The sequence below is a fragment of the Myotis nattereri genome (assembly GCF_964212035.1).
Source record: "Myotis nattereri genome assembly, chromosome: 7".
NCBI classification, from domain to species: Eukaryota; Metazoa; Chordata; class Mammalia; order Chiroptera; family Vespertilionidae; genus Myotis; species Myotis nattereri.
In genome coordinates, this window is record NC_138082.1 from 31,279,225 (window position 1) to 31,293,085 (window position 13,861).

A 13,861-nucleotide genomic window follows, 5' to 3' on the forward strand; every position below is an offset into this window, starting at 1 on the left:
CCGCCACCTGCACACCTCCCACTGGGGATGAGCCCGCTACCAAGGTACATGCCCTTGACCGGAATCGAACCTGGGACCCTTCAGTCCGCAGGCCAACACTCTATCCACTGAGCCAAACTGGTTAGGGCTAAAATGTTTACTTTTAAGTGAATGTAAGCCCTCCAGGAAAACTGTTTTTGACCTTAGCCTAATTGTACCAAATGAACTGTAGCTTGTTGCTGAATATAAGCCAATTAAAAGTTGGCAGACATCTGCTGGAAGAGATGATTTGGATTCCAGTCCTTACCCAGGGTTGGGCCACGAGTAAAGGATATGTAGAGCCAACAATACACCATGGAAAAAAATAAGTGACCATTGTCAACCTCTGTAATAACATAAAACAGTAAAATAAAATTCTAAGTTCTCTAACTAGTTAGACTGAGCATGCAGAGTGCCATTATATAGGGGTACCCCATGTACGATAAAATATTCAGATAGCATATTGTTTAGCTCGAGTGTACATATGTTAACCTAAAATGAAAGTAATGCTTGTTATACAAATTAAAAATTCAAGTGGTAATAATTTTGCTTTTCCTCTTATAATTGAGAAGAGCTATTTGGGGGTGATTTGAATAAATCAAGTCACTTAAAAGCTGTTCTAAAAAATCTGAGTAAATGTCTTATTTTTCTTTAAATATACTTCCTATAATAAGTACAAGAATTCAAAAGTATTCCGTAAACCAAGAGCTGCCTAGAGTTCAGAAGTGGGTAGACAATACCTGTTGGCCAGAATGGTGATGTATGTTTCTAACTCTCTGAAAGGCATATTTTAAAACCAAGGGCTTACCAGAGGTCCCCAAACATTCTCTGCTCACTATATCCTTAGTGTCTCAGTAACTTTTCACTTATATTATTTAGGCAAAAAACCCCCACCAAACTAATAATTCCCTTTATTAAACAGTTAGGTTCAAATGACTTCAGTCCTAACAGTGGCTGCCATATTATTTTTTGGAAAAAAAAGCCATATAAATTGAGAGAAAAAATATTTTTATTTCATTTATAATCACAATGACCTCCTAATGGGTGTGCCTGTTGGGCACGGCACAGTTTCTTAATCCTTGGAATCAGACTGGACACCACCATCCTTATTTTCTAGTCACATTATTTTTGAAGGGTAGTAGTTGCTTATCATCACCAAAACCTTCAAAAACCTGGTTTACCAAAGATACCTCATCGAAAAAGAACGTAGTGTGTTCTACTGTTGAAACTGAACTATCTTGAGCTAATAGTTTGAGCAATATATGACAGATGTCCTGTATCACTGTATTTCCTTTGAAAATTAAAAGATCCTGTAGCACCTCTGTGAGTTTGCTGCAGAGCTACAGGGTGCCTTCGTGTACAGTTTGGGAACCAAACGTATTCACCAAATTTCTGCTTTTCACTCCACTCCATTCTGCCCCTCAGTTTATTCAAAGCTACAGTCAAAGCTGCTCAGTTTCAGACCAAATAAAAGCACCAAAAGGAACCTCAAAGCCAGATGATGTCTTCACTTTGAGGACCATTTTAACAGGGCACTTTGAAAGCCACAAAACAACAACCAGGTCACTAAGCCAGAAGTCCTAAAAATAAACTTGGTAATACAAAGGAGATTGACTGTCAGATGCACATCTTGGGGCTCTCTCTGGTTGTGAAGGATAAGTCAGAAGGGGAGGCAATGCCATCAACTGGACCAGCCCAATGGTTATAGGAACTGCGGAGCGGGGAAGGGGTAAAGACGACAATTGGGGGACATGTTTAGGAAGAAAAGTCAATAGGCCTGGACCACTATGTTGTGGGACAGCTCATCCTTCCCCACTAACTTTCTGAAGTTCTCATCTTTCCCCCACACCTGGGCAGATATTTCTACCCACCCCTCCCACCCATGGCTGGGGGTGGAGAACAAGGATGTCATCTTTTTGTCCTGCATCCTCCTCATTTCTCCTCTCCATCCTATACCAGGCTGGAAGGGGCAGGCTTCCCTTTGATAATTAAAAATTAGCTTTTAAAGACAACAGACCTACTGTGAGGGACAGAACTGCCCCTGAATGATGGCAATAATATACTAAAAATGTACAGCTCCTCCTCTCCACCAATGCAAACAGCCCCTTCAGCAACAGAGCAGGGACTGGGAGCAGGGGCTACAGCAGAGGGCAGGTCTCTGAGTGTACTCTCCTTGCCCTGGACCTTACTACTGTGGGAACCCGAAAACTTTTAATTGTTGGTATATTTATTGATTGTTTTAATTTTCTTAGAGAGAGAGGAAGGGAGGGAGTGAGCAAGAAAGAAACATTGATTTGTTGTTCCACTTACTTATGCATTCATTTGTTGATTCTTGTATGTGCCCTGACCGGGGATTGAACCTGCACCCTTGGCATCTTGGGATGATGAGCTACCTGGCCAGGGACTAATTGTTGGTATTTTATAAAGGATAGTGGAGGCTACTGGTAGCTCAGAGGTAAGTTCCTAAAAAGGAACCTCTTTAAATGTTCTCTCTCACATCAGACTGGAAAGTACTGTAGATGTATAATCACTTCTCTCCCACATGAACTTCTCTGACAAATTTTTACGGCTCCCAGCATCCCAGGTCTTCCCCAGTGTTCTCCAGTCAACTTCAGGAGGATCTTCACTCTGTAACTTATTCTCTCATTTAGGAATGAGTCCCTACCCTACCAACTTAGAACATCTACCCTTTCTGGAAACCTCTTCAACAAATGAACATTATAAAGAAATAGAAAAAGTTAAAAACAACAAACCAACAAAGACAGGGTGCATGTATGCTGTGAAAGAGAACCACTAAATATAATGTCTAAAAGACAAGTATTAAGGTCATTGGTCTTGCTCAGGTACGTTTTATATTATTGGAAATCAGCAGCTGAAGGACTCAGGAACCATAAGATCTATCATCTGGTCTCTGGAGTAAAACAGAATTGCGATCCTATGGTCTGATAAATGTCGTTTTTCTCATCATGGAGCCAAGTTTGTGTTCCAGAAAAAGGAGAGATGAAAGCAGTGCCATGTTAAAGACTGTAGGAATATTTTAATTCATATTTCAATTCATTACATAATAATATCACAGTCTATTTTACAAGTTAAATGTATGAGAATGTATGAAATAGAAAAGGTAGGAAAAGACTAAATATGGGTCAAGAACATGAATTTTTCCAAAGCCAGGGGCCAAAGAAGATGCGTGCCCTGTAGGACCCAAGGAGGAGGCAGGGAGGATGACAGGAACAGCATTGGCTCCTGCACTGGCTCCTGGTGTGTGTTTGTCCCATGTTTACCCTGGGAAAGAGTCGAGGCATGCCCTCTGCCCTGGTCTGAGGTGGGGAGTTAGCCTGGTCAGTGGAAGATGGCAGCTTGAGTGCAGAGCTGGTCCCCTTGTGGCCGCAGGTGGGTTTTGTTGTAGAGGGAATTAGGGGTGGAAGTGTCAAAAATCAAATGTGTGGAGGAAAAAAGTAAACAGTTTCCTCTGTTCCCCGCAAAACCCAAATTCTTAAAATGCAATACATTCTTCTCTCAAACGTAGAAAAGTCTCACTCTGGATGTGCTTACGAGAAGATCGTCGTCAAAAAACTTTGTCTCTATGATAACATTCCCACTGTGAGTAAGAAGAGACGGCAAAAGAGCGATGTGTTAGGCAACAGATTTCATTTCCAGAAAGTGATTTCAATCTGGGTTTGCTGGGCCCTGGACATATACCCACCTAGCACCTTGGCTTAGGGACATTCAAATCTGTGTCTACATGGGGTAGAAGTCTAATATGACATTAAACTTATGTGGCTAGGTTTGTCTTCCTCAAGTTCAGAAATCAGAAGAGAGAGCATGTCTTAATCCTTGGTACACTTCAGGCCCTTAGTAGAATGCTCTGCACAGAGGGGTGCTTATAAATATACTGATTTTCTGATACACAGAGGTGGTGTCTTTCTCTACAACACTGCTGTGGGTTGGTCTGTCCTTTATCTGTTCTCCTCACTTCAGGTAATAGCACTCTGCTCTTCTTTTGGGGAACCACCCATCTCCAGTCCAAGGGTCCATCAAGTGGCTCCTCCCTCTCCTGGCAAAAGGGTGGACAAAGGACGTAATTTGGGCCAATCAGGCTCTCTCCCCTGAGCAGGATCCTTCCCTATGGCTGCTCCTTGAGGAAAACATCCACAGATTTTTGCCACCTTCATCCTTCAAGCTGCCAGGAGCTCAGCCCTTTCTGTCATGTTAGCCAGGGTCAGTTTCTATGACTGGCAACGAAAGAACCCCAAATGATAGATCTGTGTTGGGAACCGAGTTAAGGGCAACAGAGGTACTGTTTTAGGGTTCTAAAAAGTAACATATGACTTCAATAACCTAAATATATTGTCAAAGACTTAGTGGTTCTAGTACCTAAAAGAAATCAGGCCTGGCCAAGAAGTCAGATTATGGTTAATAAAATTTAAAAAATGCCCTTCTGCATACTACGCTGTATTTTCCCAGGGTAATTAATAGCCAGAAGATACATTTTTGCTGATAATTAATTATAAGATAGGTAAATAATTCAAGATCTGACTGGTTTATAGAATATAAAAATACCTACTGTTGTAATTAAAAAAACTACTAAAGACTTATATATAACTTCTATTTACAAATTCAACATGGCTTTAGGGCCTGTTTAGAGAGATGATCCAACATTACACAATTACCTGTGTGAATAACTCATTACTAGGCACTTTACTAAAACCTTTGAAAGACAAATATCTTTTCCTAAGATAAAATGGTAGGTGTGTAGTTATTGACAGTGTTTTTGGACAAAGGACAAAGTAATTATTATTTGAGTAGGATGCACAGCTATTAAAAATGGTAAGGTATAATGAAAAACTATAACCAAACATTATCCTCTAAAACAGAATTAGGACTTTACCAGATTCTGTTAAAGGCTATTCAAACGAAGTACAGAGTACCAAAAGTTTGGCAGTCAGGAAAGGGAAGAAATTAGCATGGATTTAATATAATATAGATTACATGCCAGCTTCCTTCTATGTCATCTCACTTTATTCTCACTACACCTCTGTGAGAGAGAATTATTAATTCTATATTTAGAGAGAAGAATAAGGACCAGAGAGGTAAAATAGGTTGTCCAAGATTACATATTTAGTCAAGTTTAATCAGGAATTTAGTCTAAAGTTTTCTATCCTTTCCAATCCATCATGCTGCCTTTTTCATATGACAAAAGTCAGTACCTGTAAAGTCAGATACCCCTGGATAGTCTTTTAGCCTCTTTTTAAAGTAGGTTGCCTACCCACTGAACAGGACCATGAGTCCCACCTGCCTGGAATGCCTGCTTCTAGATACATCCACAATTCCTGTGGCCTGCTCACTCACGTTAGCACGCTGGCAGTCATCATCTGGGACTCAGGCGCTGCCTCTATCAGGGACTGCCAGGTGTTTGTGGAGTTCGGGATCACAAAGCCAAACTCGAAGGACCATTCTGTGGGAAGAAGGAAAATGGATCAGTGGACATCCCAGATAGAGTCTCAGGGCTCCTTGTCCCTTTCCTTTAGAGCGAGCCTCTTTTTGACCTTGAGAACCACCAATGAAACCTCCCAGGACAGAGGCATAAAAAGGACTCCCTTCGGCTGTCCTCTGAACTACACCAGAGGCCTAGTCCCTATGCTCTGGAGTCTAAAGAACTAGGACCAGTGGGTGAATATAGTATAAACAAAGTTGTCTTAGAAGTAAGGCTGGATGTAAATAAAAGTATAGAACAGAAGTATAGAATAGGCCTTTTCACTTGGAATGTTAGCTCTAGGACACATATGTGCACTCTTATACTTCATGGTGAAAACTCAATGCAGAGTGGTCCTGCCAGTCAAATCTGTGAGACTGTATGGAGAGCACTGTACCAGGCCCTAATCAGCAGTTTCCTTGTGACCGTGTTACAATACCACCTCAGTGACAAAGCAGGCACCGATGCCTGGCCCAAACAGTCAGAAACCTTTTGTTGAGCTCAAAGCCCCTTATAGTGCCAGCTTTGTTTCTGTTTATTCTCACTGGGGGTCCCCAATCTTGCAGGGTGTAGGAATCCTGTCACAAACTGAGTTGCAAAGTGAATGTTATTAAAGCAGTGTTTTATAGCTCATTGCGTCTTGCCTTTTGTCCCTGTCACCCTAAGCCTGGATTTCAGGCACAGAGCAGCAGAATACCTTCTAGGCATTGCCCTTTGAAGTAAACTTTTTGTTCCAGGCGGAATTTTTCCATTTGTTCTGCTGAAGAGAAGTTCAATTCTCGAGACACTGCCTTGCACTTGAGAATTTTCTTCGGAACACGGGCTGGTAAAGAAAAGGAAATATTGAAGCCATTCTAAATTAAAGCACATTACTATGGTGCTTCAAGTTTCTGGAAACTGATTTAGAGAGCCCATTTTCTATGTTAAATTTCAAAGAATGCCTGAGTAACAGAATTATACTTTTTAATTAAAGAGGTCCCCAATTGGTAAAGTGTATTTGACTGAAAGAGTATCAAGGCACATCAGATTTAGTGCGTTTAAAGGCCTTACCTAGCTACTGTCATCAGGAAAGGGGCTGAAAGGGCACCTTCTCTCTACTCTGTTCTATTGGTTTTACCCCTTAGTTTTTCTATTTATTTAAGGGAAATGAAAATGCAAATTTTATTTGGGGGAAAAAAGTTGAGTCTTAGTTTATATCCTTGGGTATATTCTAATGCTAAAATTTCAACACAAAGTGGGTTCTGGGAAGTGGGAGACAGAAACTTAAGAAACTAGAAATCTCAGTAACATGTAGGTGAATGTGCTGTGCCTCCAGGGCTCACCCTCCTATTAGTCTGCATTGACTTAACTCCCTAATGCTTAGGCCCTGCTCCCCAGTCATCAAGAGCTTTGCAGACAAAGGGTTGGAAAGTACCTTCATGCTCCACTCCAGGGACTGACAGGTCTTCTGTTCCTTGCCAGAGTATCTTCCCTGTCTCAGCATCCCGGAGGTTCATCCAATTTCTGATCAAATATATTGAGGAAAAATAAGGCACTAAAAGTGACTGCTCCTTTGTACTTGGCCTAACTGCTAAGTGCCATCCAAGTAAATAGGTGTAGGCGAGTCCATAAGACATGTAAAGGAAGAAGCACGAAACCCGGAGGAGATATTTTCATCTACAACATAAGAACCCAAAGATTGCACACATCTAGAAAGAGGTAAAAAATGAACAGTGTCGCTCTGCCAGTGTGGCTCAGTGGTTGAGCATCGACCTATGAACCAGGAGGTCATGGTTTGATTCCTGGTCAGGGCATGTGCCCGGGTTGTGGGTTCAATCCCCAGTGGGGGGCATACAGAAAGCAGCTGATGAATGATTGTCTCTCATCACTGAAGTTTCTATCTCCCTGTCTTCCCTTCCTCTCTGAGATAAATAAAAAATATGTATATTTTTAAAAAGGACACTCAGAGAACAAAAAAAGAAATCTAGAAAAATATACATTTTGACAGCAGAACCAAACAGCTCAAATGAAAACAAAGGTTTTTGTTGTTGTTTAGTTTTTAAAAACTATGGACAAATCATTAAAGGAAAAGAAAATTAATATTATCCATGCATGGAAGCTAAGTATGAGAAGATAGTTAATATGGCTAAGTATGGGAAAGATGGTTAATATTTGTAAAGAAACTGAGCTTCAATTCAGATAGTTGATATACTTATGTCTTTTTTTTTTCTTTTGCTGTCTAGCAACCAAATCCTCTTCCCAACAGTACATTGCAGCCTCCCTTCCCCAATGGGAGGCAGTGACTGCTTTGCACTATAGCAACTAGAAGATCCAGAACCTTTTTTCCTGGTCCTGCTGCAGCTGGAGGCAAGGACGTAACTAGGCTCAGACACCTGGGTGCTTCATTCTGGGGCTCTGAAACTGTAGTCACACAGGACCTGAGGAAAGGCCAGCAGTTCTTCAGGAGGGGCAGCAGGTAGTGCTAATCTGGCCATTCCTGCCGTGTGACCACTGCTATGGGTCCTGGTCCTCCACTGCCAGTCAGTTTTCAAAGCCCCAGAGAGCCTTTGAGCCTTTCCCACTGTTTGGGTAGCTTGCAGTTGAGAACCCTGAACAACAATTTTTTGTTTGTTTTTGTTTTGGTTAATCCTCACCAGAGGATATTTTTTTCCATTGATTTTTTTTAGAGAGAGTGGAAGGGAGGGATAGAGACACAGAGAGAGAAGCATCGATATGAGACAGACACACATTCATTGCCTCCTACCCCTTCACCCTCCCCTCCCCAACTGGGGCTGTGGATCAAGCCTGCAACCAAGTTACGTGTCCTTGACCAAAATAGAACCCTACAGTCCACAGGCCAACACTCTAAATGTGGCTAGTTCTAACACGGTTTTTTAGAATCACTGTCTATGTAATGGTACTACATTTAACTCATTGGAAAGGTTATTTCTACATTTTGCTGCTATATAAGAAAAGTTACTAAAGTTAACTAAAGGTTATCCAGCAGAGTGCCTTGAATGTGATGGGTATACTAGTTTCCTGTGCCCTCCACCTGCTTGTGAACACGCCCCCCCGCCCCCCAACACAAAAATCCACTGCTTTGAGGTTGTGTTGGCTGTGCTACTCTCTGCCTGGAGTGTGCATTCCTAACAAACTCTCCTTCTGTGCTCATTACATCGCCAGGTACTGCTGTGCTTCTATATTTAGGTGGTTTTCTCTTTGCTTCATATTTCTAAACTCCACTTTTTTTAAACAACTAAATTAAAAAGCAAGTCAAAAGTATACATACTTGTTTAGGTCATGTCTTACAATTCTAATTACTACAAATATGTTTGCCCATTTTGGGGTCTCTTTTGGGGTTAAGAGAAAGCTTCCCCAACTGGAGAAATAAAACAATAGATACTATTGCTCTAGCAAGTCCATTCTGAGCTCAGATCTAAACAGAATGGCCTTAGCCTTAGCTGGTTTGGCTCAGTGGATAGAGCGTTGGCCTGCAGACTGAAGGGTCCTGGGCACATGCCCAGGTTGCGGGCTCAAAATGCAGCTGATCAATGATTCTCATTCATCATTGATGTGTTTCTCTCTCTCTCTCTCTCCCTCTTACTTCCTCTCTGAAATCAATAAAAATATATTTAAAAAATAAACTAAAGGGCCTTAGACATTTAAGCCTAAGGTTTTCAGAAGACACACTACTATTCAACCTCCTCTGTGCATGCTTTTCATTCTTTCTCTACAGAGAGTCTCTTATGTACCAATCCAGCCACAGTGGACACCAGACTTTCTTTTTTTAAAAATATATTTTATTGATTTTTTACAGACAGGAAGGGAAAGGGATAGAGAGTTAGAAACATTGATGAGAGAGAAACATCAATCAGCTGCCTCCTACACACCCCTAATTGGGGATGTGCCTGCAACCAAGGTACATGACCTTGATCAGAATCGAACCCGGGACCCCTCAGTCCGCAGGCCGATGCTCTATCCACTGAGCCAAACTGGTTAGGGCCAGCCTTTCTTAAATAATAAAAATAAAATTACTTCTAAAGTTCCAGGCTCATATTCAAGTGGGGGCAAGACTACAGCAATAAGAGCCTTGGAGAAGGAGCTCCCCTCACAAAGCAACAACTGGATCAGACCTAGCAGCTTCCAGAAAAGTATGATTGTCACTGGCCCAGATCAGCAAAGAAAAGCCTTAATAAATAATTCAAAATTAAAGAAATAAAAACAGAGCTCCATCCAATGATGATGGACTAGAAGACACTTAGAGCCCCTCCACATTCTGTAGTTTTAAGGGTGAAAAGGAAGGCTCTGAGTTCATAGTGGAGATGTAGCCATTTGGGAACAGCCTTATAAATCATAAAAATAGAAATCCATGATAGCCTACTAGTAAAAAGAAAAAAATTATTGAGGTAGGTGTCTTAGAATAATAATAAGAAAAGCTGGTCCTCTAAAGAGGGAGCATATTTGGCTAAAAATGTTGGAAATGAAAGGTAAGCTTTGATGGCTAGTCATCATCTGGTTGAAAACATTTTTGTTTGATAGCTTTTTGCCAACCAGATTTTTCAGAGAAAAAGAGCCTGAGTTTTAAGACTCAAACAGCAAGTCACTTCCAATCTTGAGAGAGGAGAGGATTAAGTAGACAAGCTTTAAGGAGGGGGCCTGGAGGACTATTTATAAATACCACCTTCTGGGTCAGCCAGGTCTTACATGACCCGACTACCTAGCATCCATCACCCAGACCGCCTGACATCCAACTGATAAGTGTCTTGGACCAACTAAGAATACAGAACTGATTAGTCTCTATAAGAACTTATAACTATCCTTTCTTCTTCAGCACACTTCTGGGTTTTTGCCTAATTGTGTTTACAAACTCTAAGACCCTTGAATATATCTTTGTTGTTTATTTCTTTAAAAAAAAAAAAGCTCCCTGTGATTTGTGCACAGGACAAGCACAAAGGAACACTCCTCGACTGTGGGATGCCATGGCTCAGGGGAAAGCTGTCTTTGGTGGCCTCTTATTTGCTACCAGACAGACAAAAGAAGCACTCTCATATGTAAAAGCAAGAGCATCTTTAAAATAAGCTTCAGAGCCAAAACAATAAACTTCAGAGCAAAATCAATAGTTGTAAAGTGTCAAGCCTTAGGAAAGATTAAAAAGAGTAAGTAAATGAAGATAAACATTATGGAAGAAAAAGAGACTTGGCTCACCATGGAAAGTTATGTAAGTCCTCTTATGTTAAAGAACAGATGCGATCTGGTATACCTTCAGTCCAGGGCAGGAGTGGGGGACAGATCTGAGGTAAAAAAGGCATTCATGGAGATGGTGGTAGAGTGGGAAGGGAAGGCGTGGGGTTTGGAAGAAACCAGTTAGATGAATGGGGTACTATTCATCTAGAGATTTCCTCTAGAGATGTGAATGCAGGGACTGGAATAAAGGATTTAAAATATTTTGTAATAACCATCTAGAAGCATTTTGGAATGATACACTGGCTCTTGGAATCTTAATTAGTTTTAAATGGAAATGGTTCACGTCTGTTTTTATACACTGAGTGGTCAGATTATTATGACCACCTGACGTTTGTAGGCAAATTAGCTGTACACTGCATCGTATGGGATATGGAAGCCTAAGGCCTGTTCGAACAGCTTTGCTGTCTGTAGTTACCAAGATAAAACGTCTCCAATTCACACAGGAACACAAGGATTGGATAATCGAGCATTGGAAAAAAGTCATGTGGTCCGATGAATCACGTTTCCAGTTACACCATGCAGATGGCAGAGTGAGAATTTGGCAGAAACAGCATGAAAGCATGCACCTCATATACATGAGTACAACCCTTCAAGCTGGTGGGGGCAGTGTTATGGTTTGGGGCATGTTTTTCTGGCATGATTTGGGCCCTTTAATTTGTATGGAACAATGTCTGAATAGCACAACATACCTAAGTATCATTGCTGATCAAGTTCATCCTGTCATGTTGATGGCGTATCCCAATGGAGATGGCTTCTTCCAACAAGACAATGCGCCATGCCATGGTGCTCATATTGTGTAGGAGTGGTTTCAAGAACATGAGGGAGACTTTACCTTGCTTAGGTGGCCCCCATAATCACCAGATCTCAATCCAATTGAGCATTTGTGGGACAAAGTTAAAAGAGCCATCAGGCAGCTGGTTCCACAACCATCAAATCTCACAGAACTGGACAGCGCTATTCATCAGGCCTGGTGTCACATTCCTCGCATCACCTTTCAACATCTTGTGGAGTCAATGCCAAGAAGAATCGCCGCAGTACTGAAGGCAAAAGGAGGCCCAATGAAGTACTGATGGGGGTGGCCATAATAATCTGGCCACTCAGTGTATATTAAACAGAACAGATGCACTGTGCATGCCACTACCTCACTGGCCTGTTGAGGGAGGAGGAAGCAATGAGGGAGATTAGGGGAAGGGAAGAGAGTAGAGAGAGGCAACAGGGAAGGCAAAGATGAGAAAAAGGAAGGAAACACAGAACACACACAAACAGAGGGAGAGAGAGAAGGACATAGAGCAGGGGTGGGCAAACTTTTTGACTTGAGGGCCACAATGGGTTCTTAAACTGGACCGGAGGGCCGGAACAAAAGCATGGATGGAGTGTTTGTGTGAACTAATATAAATTCAAAGTAAACATCATTACATAAAAGGGTACGGTCTTTTTTTTTTTTTAGTTTTATTCATTTCAAACGGGCCGGATCCAGCCCGTGGGCCGTAGTTTGCCCACGGCTGACATAGAGAGTGAAAGAAAAAAAGATACTCAGAAAAAGAGCCGAAACCGGTTTGGCTCAGTGGATAGAGCGTCGGCCTGCGGACTGAAGGGTCCCGGGTTCGATTCCGGTCAGGGGCATGTGCCTGGGTTGTGGGCATATCCCCAGTGGGAGATATGCAGGAGGCAGCTGATCGATGTTTCTCTCTCATCGATGTTTCTAACTCTCTATCTTTCTCCCTTTCTCTCTGTAAAAAATCAATAAAATATATTTAAAAAAAAAAAAGAAAAAGAGACAAACAGAATGAAGAGACAGCTCCAAGACAGAGGGAAACAAAACAGAAGAGCTCAGCAAGTTTAGGATAAGACTCCAGTGTTTCCTACTTTAACATAACACTGGCTTATAGGAGTTGTCTTAGCTACTGCCTTTCATAGAACGACTTGGAATTGATGGGAAGAGGAGGAAGATTGTGAAAATGTTAATTGGCTGATTCACAGTTTCCTGTAATTTACCATCCAAACTGTGGTACTTCTGAGAATGAAAGAGGGTGCTAACTGGATAGCAAACTTATATGAATTGTTCATGTAAAGTGTTTAGAACAGTGCTCAGTGCATTATCTATTAGTTATTATTATTTCTTTATCATCTTTCTATCAACCTCCTGATGGTTTTCCTTACTTCTATTTTTGCTTCCTCTTCTAATCCATTCTCCTCACAGAAGGAAGTCGTTTCTTAAAATTGGAAAATAGATGTCAATCCCTGTTTTCCTTTGCACTTAAAACAATTTTGAGTTCTTTGCACAGTTTACAAGACCCCCTCAGTCACAATGCTCTAGCCACAATGGACTCCTTTCTCTTTCTCCAATGCACTATTAGAGTCTCTTTTGCCTGAGATGCCCACACAAGTGCTCTTCCCCTTAACTCCTCAGACCCGCAGGTCCTGGCTTGTGGCACCTCCTCAGATTCTTAGGACTACTCAGTCTACAGTGGTCTCTGAAACCAAATCTGTCTGACTCCTAAGAAAATCACTAGAAAACAATGATTTTTTCCCCTACTATTGGAACTTGCTGTTAAGCTAGATCTCTTAATTTCTCTTTTATATTGTTGATATAATGATTTTCCAACTAATTTCTCTCCTTCCATCTCTAGCCCATTGTTTTGCCAAGTGTAGTTTGATGACCTTGTTAAAAATGTTGTTTCTTTAAAACAACAATGTACCATCTCACACCTGTCAGAATGGCTATCATCAACAAATCAACAAAAGACAAGTGCTGGAGAGGATGTGGAGAAAAAGGAACCCTCGTGCACTGCTGGTGGGAATGCAGACTGGTGCAGCCACTGTGGAAGACAGTATGGAGTTTCTTCAAAAAGTTAAAAATGGAACTCCCATTTGACCCAGTAATTCCACTTCTGGGAATATAGCCCAAGAAACCAGAAACACAAATCAGAAAGGACATATGCACCCCTATATTCATAGCAGCATAATTTATAATAGCTAAGATTTGGAAACAGCCTAAGTGCCCATCAGCAGATGAGTGGATTAAAAAACGGTGGTACATCTACACAATGGAATACTACACTGCTATAAAAAAGAAAGAAATTTTACCATTTGCAACAGCATGGATGGACCTGGAGAGTATTATGCTAAGCAAAATAAGCCAGTCGG

The 13,861-nt window shown here is 41.4% G+C and overlaps 1 protein-coding gene across 4 annotated transcripts in view; it reads right to left on the reverse strand.

Annotated features, from left to right (window-relative positions):
- Positions 1-3,029: 3,029 nt before the first annotated feature.
- The window catches only part of PDE6D (phosphodiesterase 6D), a 50,867-nt gene continuing 40,035 nt past the window's right edge, over positions 3,030-13,861 (reverse strand). For all 4 annotated transcript variants that reach the window (XM_081096247.1, XM_081096250.1, XM_081096248.1 and 1 more), the window contains 4 exons: positions 6,906-6,994; positions 6,189-6,314; positions 5,368-5,473; positions 3,030-3,616 (listed from right to left, as the gene is read on the reverse strand). In XM_081096247.1, coding sequence (XP_080952373.1) covers positions 3,535-3,616; positions 5,368-5,473; positions 6,189-6,314; positions 6,906-6,994 — 403 coding nt within the window. In that variant the 3' untranslated portion in view covers positions 3,030-3,534. The remainder of the gene's footprint in view (positions 3,617-5,367; positions 5,474-6,188; positions 6,315-6,905; positions 6,995-13,861) is intronic.